The 24,093-nt window shown below is 37.4% G+C and overlaps 2 protein-coding genes and 1 long non-coding RNA gene across 4 annotated transcripts; 1 reads left to right on the top strand and 2 right to left on the bottom strand.

The window, feature by feature from the left end:
* Positions 1-819: 819 nt before the first annotated feature.
* On the top strand, positions 820-6,109 carry LOC136249604 (uncharacterized). Its single transcript, XR_010698297.1, has 3 exons — positions 820-937; positions 5,773-5,871; positions 5,927-6,109. It is a non-coding gene; the product is annotated as an uncharacterized lncRNA (long non-coding RNA).
* Positions 6,110-6,211: 102 nt separating this feature from the next.
* LOC136249599 (sialin-like) lies at positions 6,212-14,329 on the bottom strand. The gene is made up of 11 exons (XM_066041661.1): positions 13,725-14,329; positions 10,490-10,731; positions 10,413-10,441; positions 9,030-9,229; positions 8,893-8,980; positions 8,575-8,661; positions 8,357-8,505; positions 8,158-8,307; positions 7,523-7,655; positions 7,067-7,305; positions 6,212-6,565 (listed from the first exon to the last, which is right to left on the bottom strand). Exons 2-11 carry the CDS (start codon positions 10,711-10,713, stop codon positions 6,293-6,295), a joined length of 1,572 nt encoding a protein of 523 aa, XP_065897733.1. The 5' UTR covers positions 10,714-10,731; positions 13,725-14,329; the 3' UTR covers positions 6,212-6,292.
* Positions 14,330-18,333: 4,004 nt separating this feature from the next.
* LOC136249602 (sialin-like) lies at positions 18,334-23,415 on the bottom strand. Of its 2 annotated transcripts, XM_066041665.1 has the most exons (10): positions 23,151-23,414; positions 23,063-23,091; positions 22,334-22,533; positions 22,196-22,283; positions 21,924-22,010; positions 21,717-21,865; positions 21,518-21,667; positions 19,865-19,997; positions 19,403-19,641; positions 18,334-18,662 (listed from the first exon to the last, which is right to left on the bottom strand). In XM_066041665.1, exons 1-10 carry the CDS (start codon positions 23,369-23,371, stop codon positions 18,390-18,392), a joined length of 1,569 nt encoding a protein of 522 aa, XP_065897737.1. In that variant the 5' UTR covers positions 23,372-23,414; the 3' UTR covers positions 18,334-18,389. The 2 variants fall into 2 exon arrangements, with proteins under 2 accessions (XP_065897737.1, XP_065897738.1); XM_066041666.1 differs by lacking the exon at positions 21,518-21,667 and having other exon boundaries at positions 23,151-23,415.
* Positions 23,416-24,093: the final 678 nt, after the last annotated feature.

The following is a 24,093-nucleotide window of genomic DNA, read 5'->3' as shown; positions in this document are numbered from 1 at the left end:
TCGAACTAGCCTTGAGAGGAACCTTAGTGGTAGCCTTGAGATCCCGCTGTGGCATTGTCTCAGTTATGTTCGTCACGGTTGGTACATCCAGTTTGCCATCACGCTGAGATGTGGGCGATTGTTGGCGGTTATGATCATATTGATTTGTTAATTCTGATGTCACCACCTCCTGTTTACTGTTGGAAAGTTGGTGAACTTACCGTTTTTGTTTGTTTTACGTAAAGTCACATTACTCAGGGGGTTGGTGAATCTCGGGGACAAAACCCTCGAATCAATCCTATGGTGTATAACAGGAGCTTATAAGCGCCGAAGGCGCGAAGGAGCGTAACACTCAGGATATAGTGGTGTTCTATCTTTTATGAAATGCCTTTGCAGCCACATGTCTTTATATGGAGGGTGTTAATTAGCTGGGTTGTCGCTGTTGTGTCAACAGTGGTCGTGGGTTAATAGGCAGCCATAAATAGTGCTCATTATCACGGTTACCGCCTGGGCTATATGCAGCCGTAGATAACACGCATTTTTTATTACTACCTGAGCTAGCTGTATATATATGTCTATGTACCATGAAACCACCTAACTTCAAAGCCAAATTCCAGGGTACATATCTTATAAACCCTGGCTGGCCATGGTACATTTAAGTTAAACCATGGCTGGCTATGGTACATTTAAAATAAACCATGGCTGGCCATGATACATTTAAATGTACCATGGCCTTGATATATCTGATGAGGTAACGTTGTTTGTTTTTATAAGAGTCTTGATATATCTGATGAGGTAACGTTGTTTGTTTTTATAAGAGTCCTGGCAGTATTCGATTGTGGGAGTTTATTATTACTCACGTGATGAAAACCATGAACCCGATTTTGCATTCTACAGTACTCATACGAAGGCGATTCGACACCCTACCACCCTATGAGTTGACAAACGGAAGTTTAAGGTGAGAACTAGTGTCATGGTTAATTTGCAATCGCGTGTCCGCGTGTTTGATTACGTACCACGCCCACTTTTCGTATATCACGAGGTAACCACTCTACAGCGAAGCTTACCCCTCTGGATGTTTAGAAAACATTGTAAACAGTAGTTAAACGACGTAGCAACTTTGAAACACTTGTTAAATCGCAAAATTGAGTGTTTCCGTGATATTCATAGGATTTTCCCGTTTATGTTAACAAACGTAACTGCAACGTTACTTGCTGCTGACCCATAATCGAATTTTACAAGACTCTCTATATAATAAATCCAGCGGGCTGCCTCGTATCGGCTTGGGTGATTAGTCGCCCACCACAGTAGGCTATTAGCCTACATGGTACATATCAGTTGTATCACGTGCCCTCGTGATTTGCCTGATATGTACATCCAAGCTCGAGGGCCGTTAGGCCCGAGAGCGTGGGTGTACATATCAGGCAAATCACTCGGTACATGATACAACTATTACATATCCAACAGCTCGTGAAGCTGTACAGAGATCTGCCACAAGAATGTGTTATAAAGACTTTTCTAGATTCTCCAGTGTTTCCACAATGCGAACTGATCTCGATCTACCCATCCTGCAGAGCAGAAGGAAAAATTGAAATTGCAAATGCAGTATAAAATCATTCATCGTTTAGCTGATATTCCAGATGATTGTTTAACTCCCGTTCCCTCCTTTCTACGAAATGGCTATTTTAATCAACTAAATACTGGAGTGGACAGTTTTAAATTTCCTTCTTCCCTTCAGTGATTAAACTATGGAATAATCTACCCCAGAACATCGTTAACACTCCCACATACACTGATGCACTTGTCAATTTCATGCCCCATCCCCCTGGGGGTGGGGGAATACTGGGGATTTGACAAATCGTGGTATCAAATTCCCCACTACTGGGGCAAAATCGGCTGTCAAATTCCCACTATGTCCCCACCCCCATAGTAGGGGATTTGACAACACCTCAAGGGTGACTAAGCCGGCGCATATTTCATGCATGCAACTAGTAATAAACCTGCCCTGTAGCTAGTAAAATTATAGCAAGTGCGATTTTATTGTTTAGAAATACAACTACCGAAAATAGGTCAGTGAATTGGACAACTGCCAATTGCCCCAGGGGTGGGGACAAGAAGCAATGTCAAATCCCCACCTGGGGTGTGGGGACGCCCGGGGGTGGGGGGTGGGGCATGAAATTGACAAGTGCATGAGTTTTGTAATGATTTGGACACTTTTATAATTACACCTGTGCATTATAATCATACATGATTCCTGCACAGTACACAATTACATACAACAAACTTTAATCATTGGTCCAGCCATTACAATCGTGAAATCTATTAGAAAACGAGTTAATTGAGTCAGATTCAATTGAAAGGCATGAAAGGCTCAAAAAACACGCTAAACCACAGATCGTATATTCTCCGTGCGATCCATGGCTAAAGGAAACATAAATTATATTGATACAATACAGAACTGCTTTATAAACATATTCACTTACCCGATGGTTTTCGGCCGTAAATTCCTTAGAAAAAGCGGTCAATATAATTATGCGGTATTTCTGACCACATTAGTCATTACTTGATTAGTCCCATAGTCTTGGTAACGGGAGAATCCCACAATACATTGCGCGCATTGGGAAAACTGACGGTGTATCTGCTGCTACAATCGTGAAATTCATGTGGTCAAAAGGTACGTGAGTTGGTTATCGCTTCCTTATATTGCTGAACTAGTCTAAAATCACGGTCATTTGGACAGACAGTCAGTGGAGTAGCCAAGGGCGTGTGCGTGTGTGTGGTATTTGTTTCGAACCATTGTTCACCCCTCCATCACAATTCACCATGTAGCCATCTAATGCACAAGCTTAAATTAGTAAGTACCTAACTTTGACTTAATATGCCAAGGCCAGTAGCATTAAAGTTATCCAAAGGTAGATACAACACTGGCTTGTCTGGTACGTAGTCTAATGTCTATGGGCGTCTATTATCTATGGTCTAACAATAATGATCAATGATACATGTTTGTGCTGGGGTAGAAAAAAAGAAAGAAAAGGGTCTGAGACTAGCCTGACTAGGTGACACATGCATATATGCATAACAGGCTTTAGTCTCACAGGTCCAATCTCTAGATAGTGCATGAGGTATGTAGCACTTATGTGTGGTGATTACAAAGCTACTAGCACTGTACACATTATCATGACTTCCAGTGGAGGCTATATATTTTATGTCTAATTTAGAGCTGGGGTTGCTATTCACTGGACTGGACTCAAATTTTAAACACATCTTGGCTGCAGCTAATTTTTCTTCACACGTAATAAAAGGCCTGAATGAATTATTTATTTATTTAGGATTTATGGTTTAAAAACACCACCAAAGGTCTGTTGGTAGCAACCAACAGCCATACAATACGTACAATTAATACTAACTACTTAAGTAATTACATATATAGTTACATAGTTAAGATTATAAGTAGTTAAAATTGGTAGTTGGAGGTTTAGTTTGGTGACTTCTGGAGCATGGACACAAGTAATGGGGAGTGCAGTACTCAGGAAATGGTCCCACAGATGTGATTTCAGTTTAGATTTCAGCAAAAAAACTGACATGTTTAGGTCTAGAATTGGTATGGCATTCCACAGGGATGGTAAACGATGAAAATAAGAATGTCGTGATATGTTGTTAAGATGTTGATGTAACAAGAGTTTGTTGCTGGAGCCTGATCTAGTATTGGTAGAGTTGAAAGTGATGTAGTTATTAATGTTGAACTGATTAGTTGGTGATTTGATAGCAAACAGTATGTCTTGAAGTTCAAACATGTACATTAAAGGAAGGAGCCTCAGATTTATTAAACGGTGTTTGTAACAACTAGTGTAATCGTTCAAGATGTATTTAGTGGCACGATGTTGAATTCTTTCAAGGTTTAAAATTAAGAGCTTCCATATACTAGTGCATAATAGACCTATGGCCAATGACATGCATACAAACTCTACTGCTGGTTTACCATATTTTGTAGCATAGCTCCCTATACAATCAGGAACCTATACATATAAAAAAAATTATACAATGAAACAATGAATATCATTGGATGCACACATTTGCTTGCTTTTGACATAATATTATATGTTCTTGCATGTGAAGGACGTGTAAATTATGCATGGCATTACAACCTACTCTATAGTTATGGCAGGAGCCCATAAGTACTGCAAGGTCCAAAGGAACATTTAACTAGTAAAACACACCTTTGGTGATTTTGTATCCAGCACTACTTATTCTTATTCAACAAACCAATAATTGGATCTAATTTGTGGTACATTTTATTGGCTTCAATGACCAAGGTATGTTATGGCTTCTTGATAAAATTGTGAACCTATCTTCACAATTGAGTATGATTTTGTCAAAACAAATCCAATGGGGTGGATACAGTGATGAAGAATGCTACATCTTGAAGTGCTCTGAAGTCACTATGGAGTTGCACTTTAGATACAAAGGTACCAGCTAAGTGTAATAACCAATGAAATCATGCTAATACATTAATGCAATTCACAACCATCCTTATAAGGCACTGTGCATTAAGCTGGTGATAGTAAAAAAAGACTATTAACAGATGTTAAATGCTCTTTTGTGCCCGGCGCTTATGATGATAGTAATTAGTAAGTGTAGTCAAACAGTTGTGTGCATACATTGCACAGTGAATGCATGTACAGTAAAACCTGTGTATTAAGGACACCTTGGGACCAACCAAGTGTCCTCCTGAGTAAATGTGTCCTGATCTTCATGCAGGTTGCTTTACATGCTAAAGGGTACTTTGGGACCATAACCAAGTATCCTGCAGATTACGTAGGTATCCTAACATTTTAAGTGGCATTTAATATACTAACTGAAGGCCGGGAGCTAGGGTCACATATATACTTGTGTATAAATATATAACTTACATATATACAGTGAAATCTGATCAGGTTGCTGTTGTGTAAGTCTCTAAAATCTGATGATCAGTTACCTGTGTAAATGTGATCCAGTCAAAACTTACCAACTCTAGATTTTTAATTTCTTAGTTATGATAACCTAAACAGATTGATTACAAACATCTGCATGCATACTATATACTTTCATAAGCATGACAAAGCAAACTTCCTCATGTAATTCATCTATACATAGGGTAGATTATCATGCTTACACTACCACCCCCCCAACTCTGATAAAAGTGTATCCCTCCTTTAGTTATTTCCTAGATGAAGGCCTGCTAATTTAAAATTCTTACTATTTGTAACATTATTTTTTTTTGTGGTTGCTGCATTTATTATGATTGAAGGCAACACCTTGAAAACATGAATGCGTTCCGATGCTAAAAGTTTGTATCATACATTAAAGGAACTTTTGAGATCAAAGCAAAAATAGTGTATATTTGCCATACAGAATAGTTCACAGTGCTATCATGTGACTGCAGTGCTATATTGAGGTAGTTATAGCACTTTGCATGGGAAGAAGATGATTAGTTACGTGCGCCCAACCCTAAAATCGAGACAATAAGGATATTTAAGAGAAAAAACACCCCAGAGTCAGAGGGAAAAGTACTCAGAGGGTCTTTAAGGTATGTCCATATCCATTGATAAGGCTGTTTGGTCAGTCTTAAATAGCTCCGCACATGTTTCACTGGAACTCCAGTTTGAACTTGGAAGTTCTTAAAGCATTGCTTACTCATGTTATATGAAATATATAGTACTAAAGGTTTTACATTCTGTATATTTCATATACATAGCACTTGCTCACGGCAGTGCTTTGATTAATATGTGTAGTTAACTGTCCGCACTTCTACAGGAGTTCACTCAGTAGCTTACACTTTACCAAAGGTTAAGGTGATCAGTACAGCCCTGGATGATAAGGTCAACGACCAGTATCACATCATTCCTGGGATAGGTGGGTAACACGTTTGACCCATTATACTGGATCAACATGTTTTTTCTTGCTGCAGGCAATTTTGGTGATAGATATTTTGGTACAGGTTAAAATCTAAAGTGAATAACTAATTTGAAATCAAATGTACAATTTTGGGGTTTGCATTTTTTTAAAACACACATTTTGTCCTTATGTAAAAATTGTACAATGTTATTGTCAAAGCAGGATATATTGTTATTCCATGTTGTACATACAAGAAGTTTACAAAACATTCTGAGTGTGTTGTTATTATAATTACTTAAGAGTCTCCAAGGAACGTTTGGGTATCTTAAAATTTTTTTTGGAAAAAGTTTTGTTGATGTGTGGAGAATTGAGCATAATTATTATGATTCATGTTTTTTGTACATATAACATTTCTATAGCTTTTTTATAGTCCTGTTTGTTATTTATCGACATCATTGTTGACGTCAGTAGATGAAACACTGTTAGTGACAGAAGATAGTGATGATGGAGGTATTTGGGCAGTTTTTCTGTTGTCTCCATGTTCAACACCATCTGCCCACCATTGTTTCTCACCACTACCCAGTAACAAATATGCTATTGCTCCAAACACATAGATCTCAGCTGCAATAATGAACACAAGTCTCCATTCTTGTCGGTAGACATCAATGGATGTGGGATCTTCACAGCTGTCATTGCATGTCTCAAAACTTGGCTAAAGAAAAATAAAATCATTTACTCCAAGCTAGGTAATGTATAGGACAGGCTGAAGTAAACAGATTATTCTACTGGAAATGTTATTCCACTAGGGGCCTGTGAGAAGGCTAAGCCTATTAATATAGGGAGTCAGAGATTTGACATGAAACTGAAAAAAGCAAAAGAAACTAAACCAGGCCGGTAGTGAATGTAATTGTCCCAATTGTTCAATTAGAATAGTATAAGATTTTTTTGTTTTGACTTTCATATCGTCCCCTAAACCACTCCAGTTCCACTGCGACATAGAAGAACAAGTATTTCAATGAATCTGTATGAGCCTTTATTTCAATAAGTGCCTTTAAATGTGGGAGTTTAGTAGAAGCTAATGACATGACCTTTTATTTCTTTTTTCTGTCAAAGTTACTGTTGTACGATACATTTAAAAATTGCTCCAGTACTCACCAGAGAACATTTGCACAAATAAAAATATACGTATTTTGTGGACATAACACATACTCACATCTCTGGCTATATACTTGGATAGTTGTGGACTGACAAATCCTGGGACTGTGGCCAACGTGTTGGCAATGCCCATCAAGATGCCAGCATATTTTGGAGCTATATCCAAAGAGTTTACGGTCACACCAGCTACAGCAAACCCATAACTCCCAACAGAGATGGCCAGGAATGTTATTGCCACACCAGTTGAGTCTCCATAGTAACCACACAAAAGTAAAAACATGGCTGGTAGGAATGAGCCTGTGTGTGGCAAAAAAAGACAACCTTTACACAACATGTAAATATCACCACAATAGTAATTTTAATATATAATTTTAGCTACAGTACATCCAGTAAAATTTGCACAAAATAAAGAACACTTAGCTTTGGAAGCAAAATAAAGGCTGTTAAACTGGTCATGTTAGATATCTGTTTTTCCATTGCCACAATATTCCTTCTAACACAGCAACTCACTCACCTACTGTACTATTAATCTTCCTGATCACAGTTGTGGTGACTAGTTTACGTTTCCTCAACAGATCTGTCACTAGTCCCCAGAAAAATGTCACTATCGTAAGGCTCACATATGGTATTGCTGAGTAGAACCCATTCTGGATGTAATAACATTGACATCCTTATACAAACAATCTATACTATGTACTTCCTTGTATCTTTCTGCATGTGTGTGGTATGTATAACATATTACATTACTACAGTCGAACCTCTCTAATCCAACCAAAATGTCACTTCCCAACACTGTTGTATAGAAAACAACCTCTGTAATCTCACCTCTCTGTACTCCGTAATCCCAGTCCAATGTTCCCTAGACATTGTTTTCGACTGATAGAGAATAATAGCAGCATTTAAAACAATCACAGAAAATAATTTTTAAGCAACCAAAGCATTTAATTGGTTGACAACAATAGAAAAAAAGCTGTGATACTTGCAAATTCTAAAATACATGTTAAAAACATTGTGTGATCCGTTTTACCTGTAATTTACTGCATAATTGTAGATATTGTACAATGTCAGATTACAGAGGTGACCAACAAGCAATCAGCAAAATTTATGTCTCTCATTGAGCATCAGATTAGAGAGGTTTGACTGTATTACCTTTGCAATGTCAAGACAGAGTGTTTGGTCAAGGAAAGTTGGCAAGCAGACAAGAATAGTGTAGAAGCCCCATGTTGTGCTGAAGTGGCAGAATAGAATACCCCAAAATGGTCGTGACGTGATAATTGCTGTCCAGGGTAGTGGCAAGTCCTGCATAGAATCCAGTTAAACTAGCAGACACAACTACAATTTAAGTGACCTTTGAAAGAGTGCTCTTTTTCAGTATCAATTCTGTTTCAATGGTTGACTCTATATACTGCTGTTCTTGTGGAGAAATTCGTGGATGGCTGGCAGGAGTATCAAATCCTAGAAAGAACCAGGCCACAAACCAAACAACTCCAACAGAACCTACAGTAACACATTAAATGTGAAACAAAGATACTTGCTGAGACTTAATTCTGTCAGTTCAACACTCACCAAATAAATAGAATACCCATGGCCATCCCATAGTGTCACATAGTATTCCAGACAGTGGAAAAGCAATGATGTTACCAACGTTAGGACCTGAACAAATGAATTTTGTTTTACTATCAAAGTAACCACCTTCATTTCAAACTGACTTGCTTAGCTATTCTGGCTATATCAAAATGTGAAATATTAATTTGCATGTGTAACATTAGGTGTGGGCTACTTATGTCACAGGTATAAATGGTGCAGACTTGAGTACACAGAAATATTTGAAAGCAAAATTTTAAAATTAGTAATATGCTATTCTCAGCAGAAACAATACAGTACCTGTAATTACTATAGTTGCCATCACACTCCTCTCCAGTGGTGGTGCCCATTTCCCAAGCATTGCATTCAATGCTGGAAATGTCACTCCCTATAGATTTTAACATGTAATTAAGAGAACGCCATAAAAAACACCTCACCTCAAATATACCTATTACAAATCGACAAGCAACTAGTGCCCAGAGATTGAGGTAGGCCATTTGTGGTGTGATTAGGGTGAGTAATGATGTCACCAGTACACCAATACCAAACACATATTTGCCGCCAAATTTAGTAGCCATCCATCCTCCAGGAAGTTGAGTGAAAAAGTAGCCATAGAAGAAACTAGCCAAAACCCAACCTGTAAAACAGCAGGAATTTATAAAACACAAGATTATGATACCAGTTAAAGGAGATGCTACAACTAAAATAGTCTGCTGCATGGGTCACTGCCAAACTGAACTATACTTGACTTCTTATGGGGGTCTGAATTTACTGTGCCAACACCTTCAATAATATTATACCAAATCTAATACTGACAAAGCTTGTGTATGAATGCTAATTTATAAACTTCATGGGTAATTCTATATTGCTACACCTGACTATATTGTGACTGCTCAATTTAAAATGTGGCTGTAGACTACATGACAATCAGCACATTATAGGGTGTTATTCTAACAATTAATTCTGGCATGCGCAGCTTTGGCATGTACATGGCCACACTGATCACTGGCCATATGTGAGTAATTTAGGTGTAGGTGACAGGCCCCTCACATTGTAGAGATTATTATACTGGGGAGCTTGCACAGAGAACCACACACAAATAGTGTTTGACAGAACATATGTAATGTTCTCTCCAATCAACCTGCAACTTAATTAGCTTCTCAGTAGATTGGACTGATATCCCCATTGGCAATTAACTTATAATTAGTCAGCTAAGTATTGCAAGACTAATGATGTACCAAAGTGTAGCTAAACAATGACCATGTATTTCACAATGAAATTTATACATACACACACACGATCATGTCAACCTGCCTGCATGCATTTTCAAAAAGCCTTGGACAAAAGCATACATGCAAATTGCAAATCAGCTAGCTTTGCCTGGTCTAAAGTTTGTTCCCCTACTTGACGATGGGTCTACATTGTGAGGTGTTGATCACAAGAGGAACCTTGTCCTCCTTAGATTCAGGCAGATTATTGATGATTAATGAAGGGTGTAGGGGTGACACTCCAATATACCCTGTACTCCAATCCTCATCCTCAGTCAACGTTGAAAACTAAGCCCTTGACCCTTGACATATGCTAAAATCCGTGCTTGACTGTTGGCCAAACAGTTGTATATATATTTTTTGTTAAATTATGGTTGTGTTGTATTTCTAAAAGTATCAATTGTGGTTTACACTTTACAAACGAAACTTGTCTTTTGACCTACTGCAAATTTCTTGCATGACTTTTGACTTTCATTTTCACTGACAAAGATCAGAGTACAGGATATATTGGAGTGCCATCTCCTTGATCTGTGTTGTAAGTTTGTTGATTACCTTCCTCAGAATCTGACCAATCAAAACTTCTAAAGTGAGAAAATTAATTATGGCATATAGATTAACATTTACTATACCTTTGATGATGATGGGGGTGCTTGGCAGTCATCTGTACAATGGCTACACTCAGGTTAACTCGAAGTGCGTACATGATGCCAAATCCCACTGATAGCATGACAGTGAGCACATATCGTGCTTTAATACATGGGAGACAGCTGATGTACCAACACGGTGGAGCCCATGCTAGCTTCCTCCTCTTACGAGATTTACTCAAAAGCTCTTCTTCTTCATCTGGATCCATTAAATGTGCACCGGCTTACTGTTAGAAATGAGATCAGAAAACTTCATGAGCTACTGTCAGACTTGATGCTGTGGAGTACACACAGACACAGACACACGCATGCATGCACGCGTGGACACATGTCCAGTCATTTTATGGCTTTAACCTTTACCTAATTGCAACAAAAATGTGCAAACAAACATTTTAAATAGTTTCTAGCACAGAAATAAATTTGCTTTATAACTTACTATTAGGAGAAAAGTTTTGGTGACCATTTTCATCAAAAAATTGAATATTTATTATCAAATGAAAAAGAACAGGTGATTTTTGTTTAAAATTCATAGCCTATTTAGTTCAAAAGGTATAAGTAGTTTTATGAACCACAAAACATAAATCCATCTATCCACACACACACAGTAGAGCTACATACATAGTGTGAAAGTTGTGTTAGTTGTGAGAAAAGCATGAAACTTTCCATATCTTCCAATGACATTCAGATTTGACCTTTAGTGATCTTTTGCACCCATTTTTGTATTGAAAATTCTGTCTTTATCTTCCTAAGGCATTTTACACTAGTAAAACATGGTCCAAATTAAAGATGTTAGATGTCTTTCAACAAGACTTTTAATTTGAAATTAAGTTCTAATGGTGCCTCAGGAAGATTAAGACAAAAATGATGAATTTTTAATGTAAAAATGGTCATAAAAGTCACCAAAAGTCAACTCTGTGATGGCACTATATCCAAAAATAAATGTCATTGAGAGTACAAACTATGTGCCACTGAAGTTTGATACTTTTCTCACAAAGTACACAAACTACCATATTTATGTACTATCTACTAACACAATCGGATTTGTTACAAAAGCTGTTCTTAGCACTATAACACTATAAACATTGAATAGTACACACTTAAATCATAGACATTCATACTGATACTTGTGGACATTTTGGTGCTATATGTTACCATGGAAACATGGTCTAGTATGCGAATGACTACTACTGATTGCATGACCCTTGATGTATGCATAAAAATTGAGAAAACTTTTTAAACTAGGTGTGTGCGAACAGCCAGCTGTGGGTGTGTGCCTGGTTTACTGAATTTTGTAGCATTTTTATCTGATTCAACAATAATTGATAGTACCAAGAGTACAATGGCAACACTCAAATTTACAAGCCTCGTTAATCATACAAAAGATCTCACATGTGCCTATTACATTGTTGCATGAAAGAGATCACGTGTGTGCGTCCATCTGTATGCGGTGTATTGTTTTAGTTTTGGTTCACTACAAACTTTTTTTCATAAAAGTGTGTGTGTGTGTGTGTGTGTGTGTGTGTGTGTGTGTGTGTGTGTGTGTGTGTGTGTGTGGTGTGTGGGATAGCACTAATTTCAAAATGTTGCCTTTTGTGACTGGCACATTCAAAATAATTATTTTTTTTTAAATACAATACAATTTTTAAAATAAATTAAAAAAACTTTTGTGACTGGCACTTTTAAAATACAATTTTTTAATTGTCTGAATATACTTGACCAGTTTCTGGAAACCACAGAAACCTCCTGGATCTGCCCCTAAAAATGGACTGTTACAGTGTTTCCTGCAACCTGCATTGTAAACCTACTACATATTCCCTAGTCCACCCCTTTACAAAAAGTAAGGGACTGGTAAAAATACAGATCCCATATCATTTCAAAAGGAATTCAATTAGACAGCATATATAATTGTAGATGATCACCCAGGGCCGCCCAGAGAAATTCAGGGGCCCAGGGCAAAGAGTTAAAGTGGGGCCCCAGGGTCAAGGAGGTTTGCATGCATTCTGAATCACAAATTCATCCAAGCTGTAAGTTGAAGACAAGACAAAAAGTCATTACATGATGACAATGACAATAGCTGCCCCTCACCAACCATATTTCCTTATTTATAAGCTTGCTACACTGCTCCTTTGAAGAATACTGTGACTGCTCTATTAGAGTATATTGATCTTTTAAACAGGTATTCAAGGGGCCCTTCGTGGGGCCTCCTGGGGCCCCTTTCAGGCTGGGGCCTGGGGCAAAATGCCCCCCCCCCCCCCCCCCCCCCTGTGGGTGGCCCTGTGATCGCCTCTTCAATATGAACAAAAGTATTGCATTGCCAAGGAAATTTGTTTCACTGACAAATTAATTGGCTACTGCTGAATTTTGAACATTAGAAATGATTTAGTACCATTTCACCAGACCCATAATTTTTGTGAAGGGTGGGCGGCACCAGGCTATACATATTCCCATGATTGATACATAGATACTAGCCTTCCAGTATGTTTCCATGGAAACAGATATCACCAAAAGTTCCCCTTAATATGAATCATGTCCATTGTCATGATAAGCATGCACTTTTCAATGTCACTGTGCTAATAACAGCTTTTACAACAAATCCAATTATGTACATGGGTGGATAGATTTATGATTTATAAAACTACTTGGCTACTTCATTCATTTGATACCACTGATAGATAGAAGTTGAAATTACAATGAAAATGGTTTAAAAGGTTACTTACATGGCCAAATGTGACAGAAATCAGGCAATTTTTTAAAATTTAAAATTCTTTGAATTGGAATGTTGTGATATATTTATAGCAAAGGAGAGAGGTGTCTTATTTTGTTAAGATGACATACAACATAAGTACAGGGTCTAGGTTTAGGGGTCAGTACTGTGCACTGGGTGGCAGGTGCCCTGGTAAGACTTACACTATTAAATTATAATACAAAATAATAATTATAGCATGCAGAAGAGTTCAGTTCAGAAGTTTTAAACTAAATGCTTTTGTTAAGGTTACTTTCATAAAAATAGCTAACCAGGCGCACGCACCAAAGGCCAGCTGCGGGGCGTGTGCCTGATTACAAGGTAAATTTCCTAATTTTAGCGGAATTCCGCATTTTACACACATTGAAAACACGCTAAACCATAGATCGTATATTCTTCGTGCGATCTATGGCTATAGGAAACATTAATTATATTGATACAACACAAAACAACTGCTTTATAAACATATTCACTCACCCGATAGTTTTCGGCACTAAATTCCTTAGAAAAAGCGGTCACTTAACTAGGCAATCTTTTCCAGGTTCATCAATATAATTATGCAGTATTTCTGACCGCATTAGTCATTAAACTGATTAGTTTAGGGTAACTTGCCTTAGGCTTGGTAACGGGAGAATCCCACAATTTCATTTTCGTTTGAACAGTTCCGTCCTCGATACAAGTTCCGTGTTATGCATAAGATGAAGCTCAAACCTTGCTTCACTATATTGTCACAGTGACTTCTTATGAGTGGTTGTGACCAATCCGTAAGCTGCTGGTGGCAGAAAAACTGCCACGGCCGAATAATTCACGGCTCAAACGAGAGAGAAAACCGGCCATCAGTTTTATTGATGAAAAACACAGTAGCTAACAGTATAATTATATCCTCGGACACATGCTACCACAAATAGGGCAATATAAGCCCCACAAGTGGGCATGGCAAGGGTAACAAAAAAAAACAACAACAAATAAAAACAGCATTACATATAGCTAGCTACACTCAATTAAAAAGAAATTAACAAAATACAACATTAAATCAACAGTATCTATACTGCTGCTACAATCGTGAAATTCATTATGATTATGATGTGATTTGGGTTGAAGCTTAGAAGTCTCAGTGTACACCCATTCAATTACATACATACACATACATAAATTAGATAGCAAAAATTAACTATGAATTATTACACATAAAAGTAATTATCTATAGCTGATTTAAAATTATTTAATGAAGAATTTCCAACAATATTGCTTGTAAGATTGTTCCAGTCGTTAATTACTCTAGTACCAAAATGGTTGACCCGACATGAATGGTGGGCAGGGGGCTTAAGTAATTTATATGCATGACCTCTAGTTTGTGTATTGTGCATGGGAGAAAGTAAAAAAGTTGGAGTGATCTAGATTGAAGTAACCATTCAACATCTTGAATTGAAATAAGTCACCACGTCTGTGCCTGTATAAAAGAGATGGTAAATTCATTGATGTCAGTCAATCTATGTAAGACTTGTCTCTTAAAGATGGTACTAGTTTAGTAGCATGCCGTTGCACACCCTCAAGTTTGTGTTGATCTAATACATAATGGGGTCCCCAAATTACATTTCCATATTCTAATATAGGTCAAAAGGTACGTGGGTTGTTTATCGCTTCCTTATATTGCTGAAATCATGGTCATTTGGACAGACAGTCAGTGGAGTAGCCAGGGGGGAAGGGATAGGGAAGCATTTGTCCTCCCCCATCAGCAATTGTCCATCACCAAATTGCAACTGAACATTTTCCACCCAACTCTAACGCATTACGCGTGAAACACACGCATCAGATTGTTGTCTCACGCATGGTTTCCATCTCACGCATTGCAATTCCTGGAAAATTAATTTATAAGCTAAATAAATTAACTTCACTTCAGGCAAAGCACTAAACAGTGTTCTAATGGCTAAAAATGGACAAGTATAACCGAAAATAGCTCTCAATTAAAGTGACAAATTTTACAATTTTTACAGGAATTCTTTTCTATTCAGAGGAGACCTCACGCATAAGTAAGTAAATCTCACTCATTTTAACCTCAGGCTGTCTCACTCCAAATACACTTTACAGGTTGAGGTCTCTGGTTCACCCCTCCATCACAACTAACCATGTAAGTACCATTTAGCACCTGACTTTCACTTACTAATATGCCGAGGCCAGTAGCATTAAAGTTATCCAAACTCAGGAGGTAGCTACAACATTGGCTTGTGTCTGGTACGTAGTCTAATGTCTATGGGTGTCTATCATCTGTGGTCTAACAATACTGATCAATGATACATGTTTGTGCTAGGGTAGAAAAAAGAAGGAAAAGGGTCTGGCTACACAAAAGGGTCTGGCTACACAAGACTAGTCTGACTAAGTGACACATGCACATATGCATAACCGGCTTTAGTCTCACAGGTCCAATCTCTATAGATAGTGCATGAGATACATAGCACTTACGTGTGGTGATTACATAGCTACTAACACTGTACACATCATCATGATTTCCAGTGGAGGCTATGTCTAATTTAGAGCTGGGGTTGGTGTTCACTGGGCTGGACTACTGGACTGAAATTTTGAACACATGCATCTTGGCTGCAAGCTAATTTTTCTCCACATGTAATAAAAGGAATTAAGAGCTAGTGCATAATAGACTTATAGCCAATGACATGCATACAAACTCTACTGCTGGTTTACCATATTTTGTAACATATATAGCTCCCTAATTATACAGTGAAACAAATGTATACAATGAATATCATTGGATGCACACATTTACTCATAATGTCAAGAGTTCATTATATTATGAACTCTTGATAATATTATTATGTTCTTGCATGTGAAGGATGTGTAAATTATGCATGACATTACACCTCTGGCAGGAGCCTATAAGCGCCGCAAGACGCAAAGGAGCGTTAACTAGTAAAACACACATTTGGTGATTTTTTGTAACCAGCACTACATTAACATTATTCAGCAAACCAATAATTGGATCTAATTTGTGGTGCATTTTATTGGCTTCAATGTCCAAAGCATGTTATGGCTTCTTGATAGAATTGTGAGCCAATCTTCACAATTGAGCATGATTTTGTCAAAATAAATCCACTAGTAACAATGGGGTGGATACAGTGATGAAGAACGCTACATCTTAAAGTGCTCTGAAGTCACTATGGAGTTGTACTTTCAGAATACAAAGACACCAGCTAAGTGTCATAACCAATGAAACCATGCTAATACATTAATGCAATTCACAACCATCCTTATAATGCACTGTGCATTAAGCTGGTGACAGTAAAAATTCACCAACATACAGTACTATTAACAGATGTTAAACGCTCCTTTGTGCCTTGTGGCGCTTGTGGTGATAGTAAGTTTAGTCAAACAGTTGTGTGCATACATATGCATGTACAGTAAAACCTGTGTATTAAGGACACCTTGGGACCAACCAAGTGTCCTGAGTAAATGTGTCCTGATCTTCATGCAGGTTGCTTTACATGCTAAAGGGTACTTTGGGACCATAACCAAGTATCCTGCAGATTACGTAGGTATCCTAACATTTTACGTGGCATTTAATATACTAACTGAAGGCTGGGAGGGTCACATATATACTTGTGTATAGCTTACATATACACAGTGAAATATCTTGATGTGTAAATCTCTAAAATCTGATGATCAGTTACCTGTGTAAATGTGATCCAGTCAAAACTTAACCAACTCTAGAATCTTTTTTTATTATATAGCCTAAACAGATTGATTACCAACATCTGCATGCATGCTATATACTTTCATAAGCATGACAACGCAAACTTCCTCATGAAATTCATCTATACATAGGGTAGATTATAGTACATCCTTTATCTGCAGGAAGAACAAATTCTTTGTTCGATAATTTTTAGTGAATACATAAATAGTGTACAAGCTAGTGTATGCTATTACATAATAATTTTATTTTCATATAGTATAAACAGTTAGTTACATGATATTTGAGTGTTGGGTGTTTTTATTGGAGTCTTAGGATTTTGGCTCAGCGGGTCACATAAATTATATTTGCTTGACCTCACTTGCAAGAGCATGGGCCCTGGTTGCCCACTCCAATCCACCCACTAATCCCCACCACAGTCACAGGAGATAACTTGAACTGTTCATCCATGCTCACATACCATGCATGTGAGCATGGATGAACACTTCAACTTTTCTCTATATGAACATAGCTACATGCATGCTACTACTCTTCCTTGCTAACTGTGCATCATGGATGCACTGCATGACCACGTAGACTGAGCTACCACAATAACAATATATATTGTTATTGTGGTAGCTCAGTCTGCACAGAATACACTCAGTAGAAAATCTTACTTGAGTCTTTATAAGAACAGTGTATTGGAATCACCTTTATAATAAGGACAAATGATTGTAATCGTTTGTCCTTATTACAAAGGTGATTCCAATACACTGTTTTTTATAAAGACTCTCAAGTAAGATGTTCTACTGGGAAATTTTCATAAGCATTCAATTTATATACCTCTGGTACTAACATTCAACAGCATATGTATCAGTTACTATAACTTGTATACACATATACAGCAATGCAAATCTGTGTTAAGAAATTTTTGTGGTTTGCCTACCATAAGGAAAAGCATCTTTATATTGTTACTGTTGCTACATGCATTTAAAAATAATCATGGCTAAAGACAACACCATGAAACCATGAATGTGTTCCATTGTTAAATATTTGTATCATACAGTATGGTGGAATTGCTGGACCAAACTATATCTAAATGTGCATACTTCTACAGATGTCCACTCAGTACTTTCCAAATGTCAAGGTGATCCGTACAGCCCTGGATGATAAGGTCGTAACAAGTTTGACTTGTTATACTGGATTGACATGTTTTTCTTGTTGCAGGTAAGATTCGTCATTGTGTAAAAAAATTGTACAGTCAGTGGTATTATCAAAGCAGGTGTAATGTTATTCCGTGCTGTACATTTACACAAAATTCTGAGTGTTATTAAAACTACTACATATAGGAAGGAATGTTTGGGCACATTAAAATTTTTTGTTGATGTATGGACTATGGAATATATGTTATGTTTAAAATTCATGTTTTTTCATATATTTGAGACTAGCATTTCAATATACAGTCATATTTGTAATTTATTATTGACGTCAGTAGGTGAAACACTGTTTGGGACAGAAGATAGTGATGATGAAGATATTTGGACAGTTTTTTTGTTGTCTCCATGTTCAACACCATCTGCCCACCATTGTTTCTCACCATTACCCAGTAATAGATATGCAAGAGCTCCAAACACGTAGATCTCAGCTGCAATAATGAACACAAGTCTCCATTCTTGTCGGTAGATATCAATGGATGTGGGATCTTCACAGTTGTCATTGCATGTCTCAAAACTTGGCTAAAGAAAATTTAAAATCAATTACTCTAAGCTAGGTAATGTATACTGAAAATGTTATTTGTGAGAAAGGCTAAGCCTGTAAGGGAGTCAAAGGTTTGACATGAAACTGTTGAATGCAGAAAAATTAATACAAACCAGGTGGTGACTTGATCCCTCAGTAGCACAAAAACTTTCCTCAATTGTTCTAGTATAAGATGTTTTGTTTGACTTTGATATCATCTCCAAAATCACTCCAGTATCACACAACAAGAAACTTTGATGTAGAAGAAAAAAAAAGCAATTCATGAATTTATATGAACTTTGATTCGTCAAATCTCAATAAGTGCCTTAACTGCCTTTACTGAAATGTGGGAGTTTAGTGTTATGATTTTGTGATTTTTGTCATCAATATTTAATTTGTTGAAGCTGATGACATGACCTTCTATCAAAGTTTACTGTTGTATGGTAAAGTAGAACCTTGATTGTCTGAACAATATAAGTGACTGCTCTATTAGAGCATTTCGTAGTAGGTGAACGTTCTATTAGAGTAGTGTATATTCTATTAGAGTAGTTGAACAGAACTCTGTATATTAATGAATGGGCTTCATTTATCTGAACAAATTAACACTTTTATCATTGAACTGGCATACAGGTGTTCAGATAATGGAAGTCCTACAGTATATTAAAAATTACTGCAGTCCTCACCAGAAATAAAGCACAAGTAAAAATATGTAATTTTTATGGACATAACACACACTCACATCTCTGGCTATATACTTGGATAGTTGTGGACTAACAAATCCTGGGACTGTGGCCAATGTGTTGGCAATTCCCATCAAAACACCAGCATATTTTGGAGCAATATCTAAAGAGTTTATGCTCACACCAGCTACCGCAAACCCATAACTCCCAACAGAGATGGCCAAGAATGTTATTGCCACTCCAGTTGAATCTCCATAGTAACCACACAAAAGCAAAAATACGGCTGATAGGAACGAACCTGTATGTGGCAAAAAGACAATCTTGTTTATACAAACTGTAATATCACCACAATGGTAATTCTAATACCATCTTTAATATAATATAATTTTAGCTACAGTATATCTGGTACCAAATAAAGAACACTTAGCTTTGGCAGCAATTACAGGCTGCTAAAACAGTGGTCATACTATACATTTGTTTCCATTGCCACAATATGCCTTCTAACACAGCAACTTACTCACCTACTGTAGTATTAATCTTCCTGATCACAGTTGTGGTGACTAGTTTACGTTTCCTCAACAGATCTGTCACTTGTCCCCAAGAAAATGTCACTATTGCAAGGCTCACATATGGTATTGCTGAGTAGAACCCATTCTGGATGTAATAACATTGACATTCTTATACAAACAACCTATACTATATACTTCCTTGTATCAATATGTAGCTTTCTGCATGTGTGTAGTGTGTACAGTTCGTGTGCGGTATCAAACAGTACAATAGTACTGTTTAAGTAGGGATCCCCTGAATGACACGTGCCGCCTAAAATTCTGCCTTCAAAAATCATCCTAGAGACATCTTACGCCATGAAAATCACCTTTATGGAATGATATTAGTCCATCTAACATGAAATACATCATGAAAAACAAGAAAAGACTTACTGGTGACCGGATATAGAATTTAAAAAAAAAATCACTAAAATTTGAAATTTGGTCTGTCTCACTCACACACTCACTCACTTACTGACTGAGCACAGTCACAAGCCTAGAGGCCAAATGAAGCAGCGCATGGCCACCATTTTATTCCACAATAATAAACTCACCGGTGGATTGTGCCTTTTGGGGTTCTAATGAGTGTAGGCCCTATGAGCCTTGTTGTTTCTTTTATCTTCAATCAGGCTGCTTGTCTTCTTCATCCAATGAAACCATATCGAGGCGTTAATTTTCTGTATCAACATTTTCTTTCAGCAGCATATTTAGATGCCACAAAACTATTTCAGAGCTGGATTTCAGAAGTGCTTCAGTTCTGGCACTACTATAAAAGGTACCATATAGCCTAAATATTTCGAGGGACAAATTTTTCGAGGTTGAGCAATGTTGTTAAAAATATTTTTTTTTGCGGATTTGTAAACACTTCCAAAAATATATTAGACTATTTTCAAGGATAAAATTTCCACTGATAACCCCCAAAACTGCAAAGAAAAAAAAAACAGCAAAAATTTTTCCCCTCTAAATATTTAGGCTTATACAGCATACTAGCTAGATATCTGCAACTTCGCAATTGGGATCCTGTTCATGATAGGTTCGCGACCACACCCATCAAATAAAGATCTACGAGAACTAATGGTGAAACAGTGCAGAGATCACACCTCTTAACAATCTAGCTATTTACTTAACAGTAAACAAGATGACGACTTCACCCCTTATTGGTTTAGCACCTTTTTGTTGACTCAAGATACTCTAATACAACAGTCACTCTAATACAACAGTCATGTATGATATTCTAATAGAACAGTCACAAGTTACACTGTAGCTAGCTAGCTGTGCTACAACAAAAAAACAAATTAGTATTTTAAAAGTTGTTAATTTAAAAATGAAGTAGGGATCTATGCAATAAAAAGTAGTGAAACAAGAAATGAATGATGGTATTACAGCATAGTTCAGTCGGAAAGTCCCTACTTTGGCACTTTAGCTATAATTTTGTGGGATAGCCATGGGTATTCTACTTTGGCATTGAACAAAATTATAGCTAATGTGCCAAAGTAGGGACTTTCCCACCGAGCTATGCTGTAATACCATCATTCATGTCTTGTTCCACTACTTTTTATTGCAACGATCCCCACTTCATTTTTAAATTAACAATTATTTAAAATACTAGTGTATAAACATACTACAAACCGTTGCAATGTCAAGACAGAGTGTTTGGTTAAGGAAAGTTGGCAGGCAGACAAGAATAGTGTAGAAGCCCCATGTTGTGCTAAAGTGGCCGATTAGAATACCCCAAAATGGTCGTGATGTGAAAATCGCTGTCCAGGGTGGCGGCAAGTCCTGCATAGAATCCAGTTAAACTAGCAGACACAACCACAATTTAAGTCACCTTTGAAAGAGTGCTCTTTTTCAGCATCAATTCTGTTTCAATGGTTGACTCTATATACTGCTGTTCTTGTAGAGAAATTCGTGGATGGCTGGCAGGAGTATCAAATCCTAGAAAGAGCCAGGCCACAAACCAAACAACTCCAACAGAACCTACAGTAGCACATTAAATGTGAAACAAAAATACTACTTCTGCCAGTTTGACACTCACCAAATAAATAGAATACCCATGGCCATCCCATAGTGTCACATAGTATTCCAGACAGTGGAAAAGAAATGATGTTACCAACGTTAGGACCTGAACAAATAAGTTTTATCATCGAAGTACACGGTATAGATATATCACCTTCATTTTTAAACTGACTTACCTTATATCCATATGTGAAATAATTTACATTAGGTGTGGCCTTAATTATGTAATGATGTATGTAGACTTAAAAAACTTTCTGAATAAATTCTATTCTGGCAGAAACAATATAATACCTGTAACCACTATAGTTGCCATCACACTTCTCTCCAGTGGTGGTGCCCATTTCCCAAGCATTGCATTCCATGATGGAAATGTCAGTCCCTATAGATTTTCAGCATGTAATTAAGAGAACGTCGCAAAGAACACCTCACCTCAAATATACCTATTACAAATCGACAAGCAACTAGTGCCCAGATATTGAGGTAGGCCATTTGTGGTGTGATTAGGGTAAGTAATGATGTCACCAGTACACCAATACCAAACACATATTTGCCGCCAAATTTAGTAGCCATCCATCCTCCAGGAAGTTGAGTGAATATGTAACCATAGAAGAAACTAGCCAAAACCCAACCTGTAAAACAGTGGAAACATAAGATTATGATACCAGTTAAAGGAGATGCCATGTGTTGCTGAACAAATTTGGATACAAGTCATTATTAGCACAAGTGAACTACATCTGATGCCCAGGAATCTTACACTAATGAAGCATGTAAAATTGTTATATGAATGTCAATTCCCAGATTAAACCTCGTGGATTAACTTCTATACCGTCAGCACAGAACCACACATGAAGAGAACATAATGTGCTCCCAATCAACCCACAACTTAGCTGGTCAGGAGAAGATTGGATCCCAGATGTTTGATGGGTTTACACTGTGAGGTTTATAAACTCATCAGTAACTGATTGTCATCTGACTGGGTGACAAAAGGCAGCTAGAGCCTGCACAAGGGTATTTCCCAAACCACAACACTAAGTCAATAACAGTACAGCAACAAAAGCAAAATACAAACACTGAAGTTTGATCACAAGCCCCCTCAACATGACGGCAGATGTGACATGTGAAGGGTGTAAACTGCCACTTGTGGGTTTAATTTATTACCTTCCTCTGAGTCTGACCAATCAAAACTTCTAAAATGAAAAAAAAAATTATAGCTATAACTTCAGATTTAGATTAACATTTACTATACCTTTGATGATGACGGGGATGCTTAGCAGTCATCTGCACAATGGTTACACTCAGGTTTACCCGAAGTGCATACACGATGCCATATCCCAGAGAAAGCATGACAGCGATCACATATCGTGCTTTGATACAAGGCAAGCAGTTGATGTACCAACATGGTGGAGCCCATGCCAGCTTCCTCCTTTGGCGAGATTTACTCAACAGCTCTTCGTCTTCTGAACCCATTGAACGCGCACGGGCTTACTGTTGTTAGAAATGAGATCGATCATTAGGCGCTATAAGCTTAATGAAACTATATTGATGAAACTCCTGGCAGAAGGCGGATGGTAGAGGATGTTTTCTACTAGCTCTCTTCCGTTCACTGAAGTGAAACAACGTCGGGTAGGGTTTAGTACCTGCGTGACCGCCTCTTCGATTAAAACAAGTGTATTTCCCTTTACTTTAATGGTCATCGTATGCTTTCCTCTACTGTAGTTTTCAATGGCGGCTGGGAATACCATTAATATCTGTAATGTGGATTGTACTAAGTTTCTGGGTCGCACTATTGGTGTTTCTCCAACTATTGCTCGATCGGTAGCTTCTGCTAACATGAAGCAACAAATTTTACAATTTTTACAATCCATCGATAAGTGTTCTGTTCGGGGAGAATATAAGATATGGATCTTAAAAAACTTTGTGTCTTCTGTTCTACATTTTCATTTAGCTGTTGAGAGGCTTACCATGTCTTCTATTATTTCAGCACAGTCATCAGTATTGAAATTGTGAAAAATTGGTTGAACCTCCCCAGAAATTGTACTCCTGGAACTGTTTTCCACCCGGATGTGTTGGATCTCCCCTTTTTACCACACCTGAAGCAATATAAGATATGGATCTTAAAAAACTTTGTGTCTTCTGTTCTACATTTTCATTTAGCTGTTGAGAGGCTTACCATGTCTTCTATTATTTCA

Source organism: Dysidea avara, chromosome 3, assembly GCF_963678975.1.
Source record: "Dysidea avara chromosome 3, odDysAvar1.4, whole genome shotgun sequence".
Lineage (NCBI taxonomy): Eukaryota > Metazoa > Porifera > Demospongiae > Dictyoceratida > Dysideidae > Dysidea > Dysidea avara.
Note: the sequence above shows the minus strand (reverse complement) of the source record. Positions and strands in the feature narration are given on the sequence as shown.

What these genes read in the sequence shown, in the direction of transcription:
- LOC136249602 (XM_066041665.1), bottom strand. Translation starts at nt 23,371, where the DNA reads ATGGGTTCAGAAGACGAAGAGCTGTTGAGTAAATCTCGCCAAAGGAGG. An exon ending in GGCAACTATAGTGGTTACAG is followed by an intron (nt 22,011 to 22,195) that starts GTATTATATTGT and finishes TTATTTGTTCAG; the next exon opens with GTCCTAACGTTGGTAACATC. An exon ending in TCTGTCTTGACATTGCAACG is followed by an intron (nt 19,998 to 21,517) that starts GTTTGTAGTATG and finishes TATTACATCCAG; the next exon opens with AATGGGTTCTACTCAGCAAT.
- LOC136249599 (XM_066041661.1), bottom strand. Translation starts at nt 10,713, where the DNA reads ATGGATCCAGATGAAGAAGAAGAGCTTTTGAGTAAATCTCGTAAGAGG. An exon ending in TTGGTCAGATTCTGAGGAAG is followed by an intron (nt 9,230 to 10,412) that starts GTAATCAACAAA and finishes GCTGTTTTACAG; the next exon opens with GTTGGGTTTTGGCTAGTTTC. An exon ending in GGCAACTATAGTAATTACAG is followed by an intron (nt 8,662 to 8,892) that starts GTACTGTATTGT and finishes TCATTTGTTCAG; the next exon opens with GTCCTAACGTTGGTAACATC.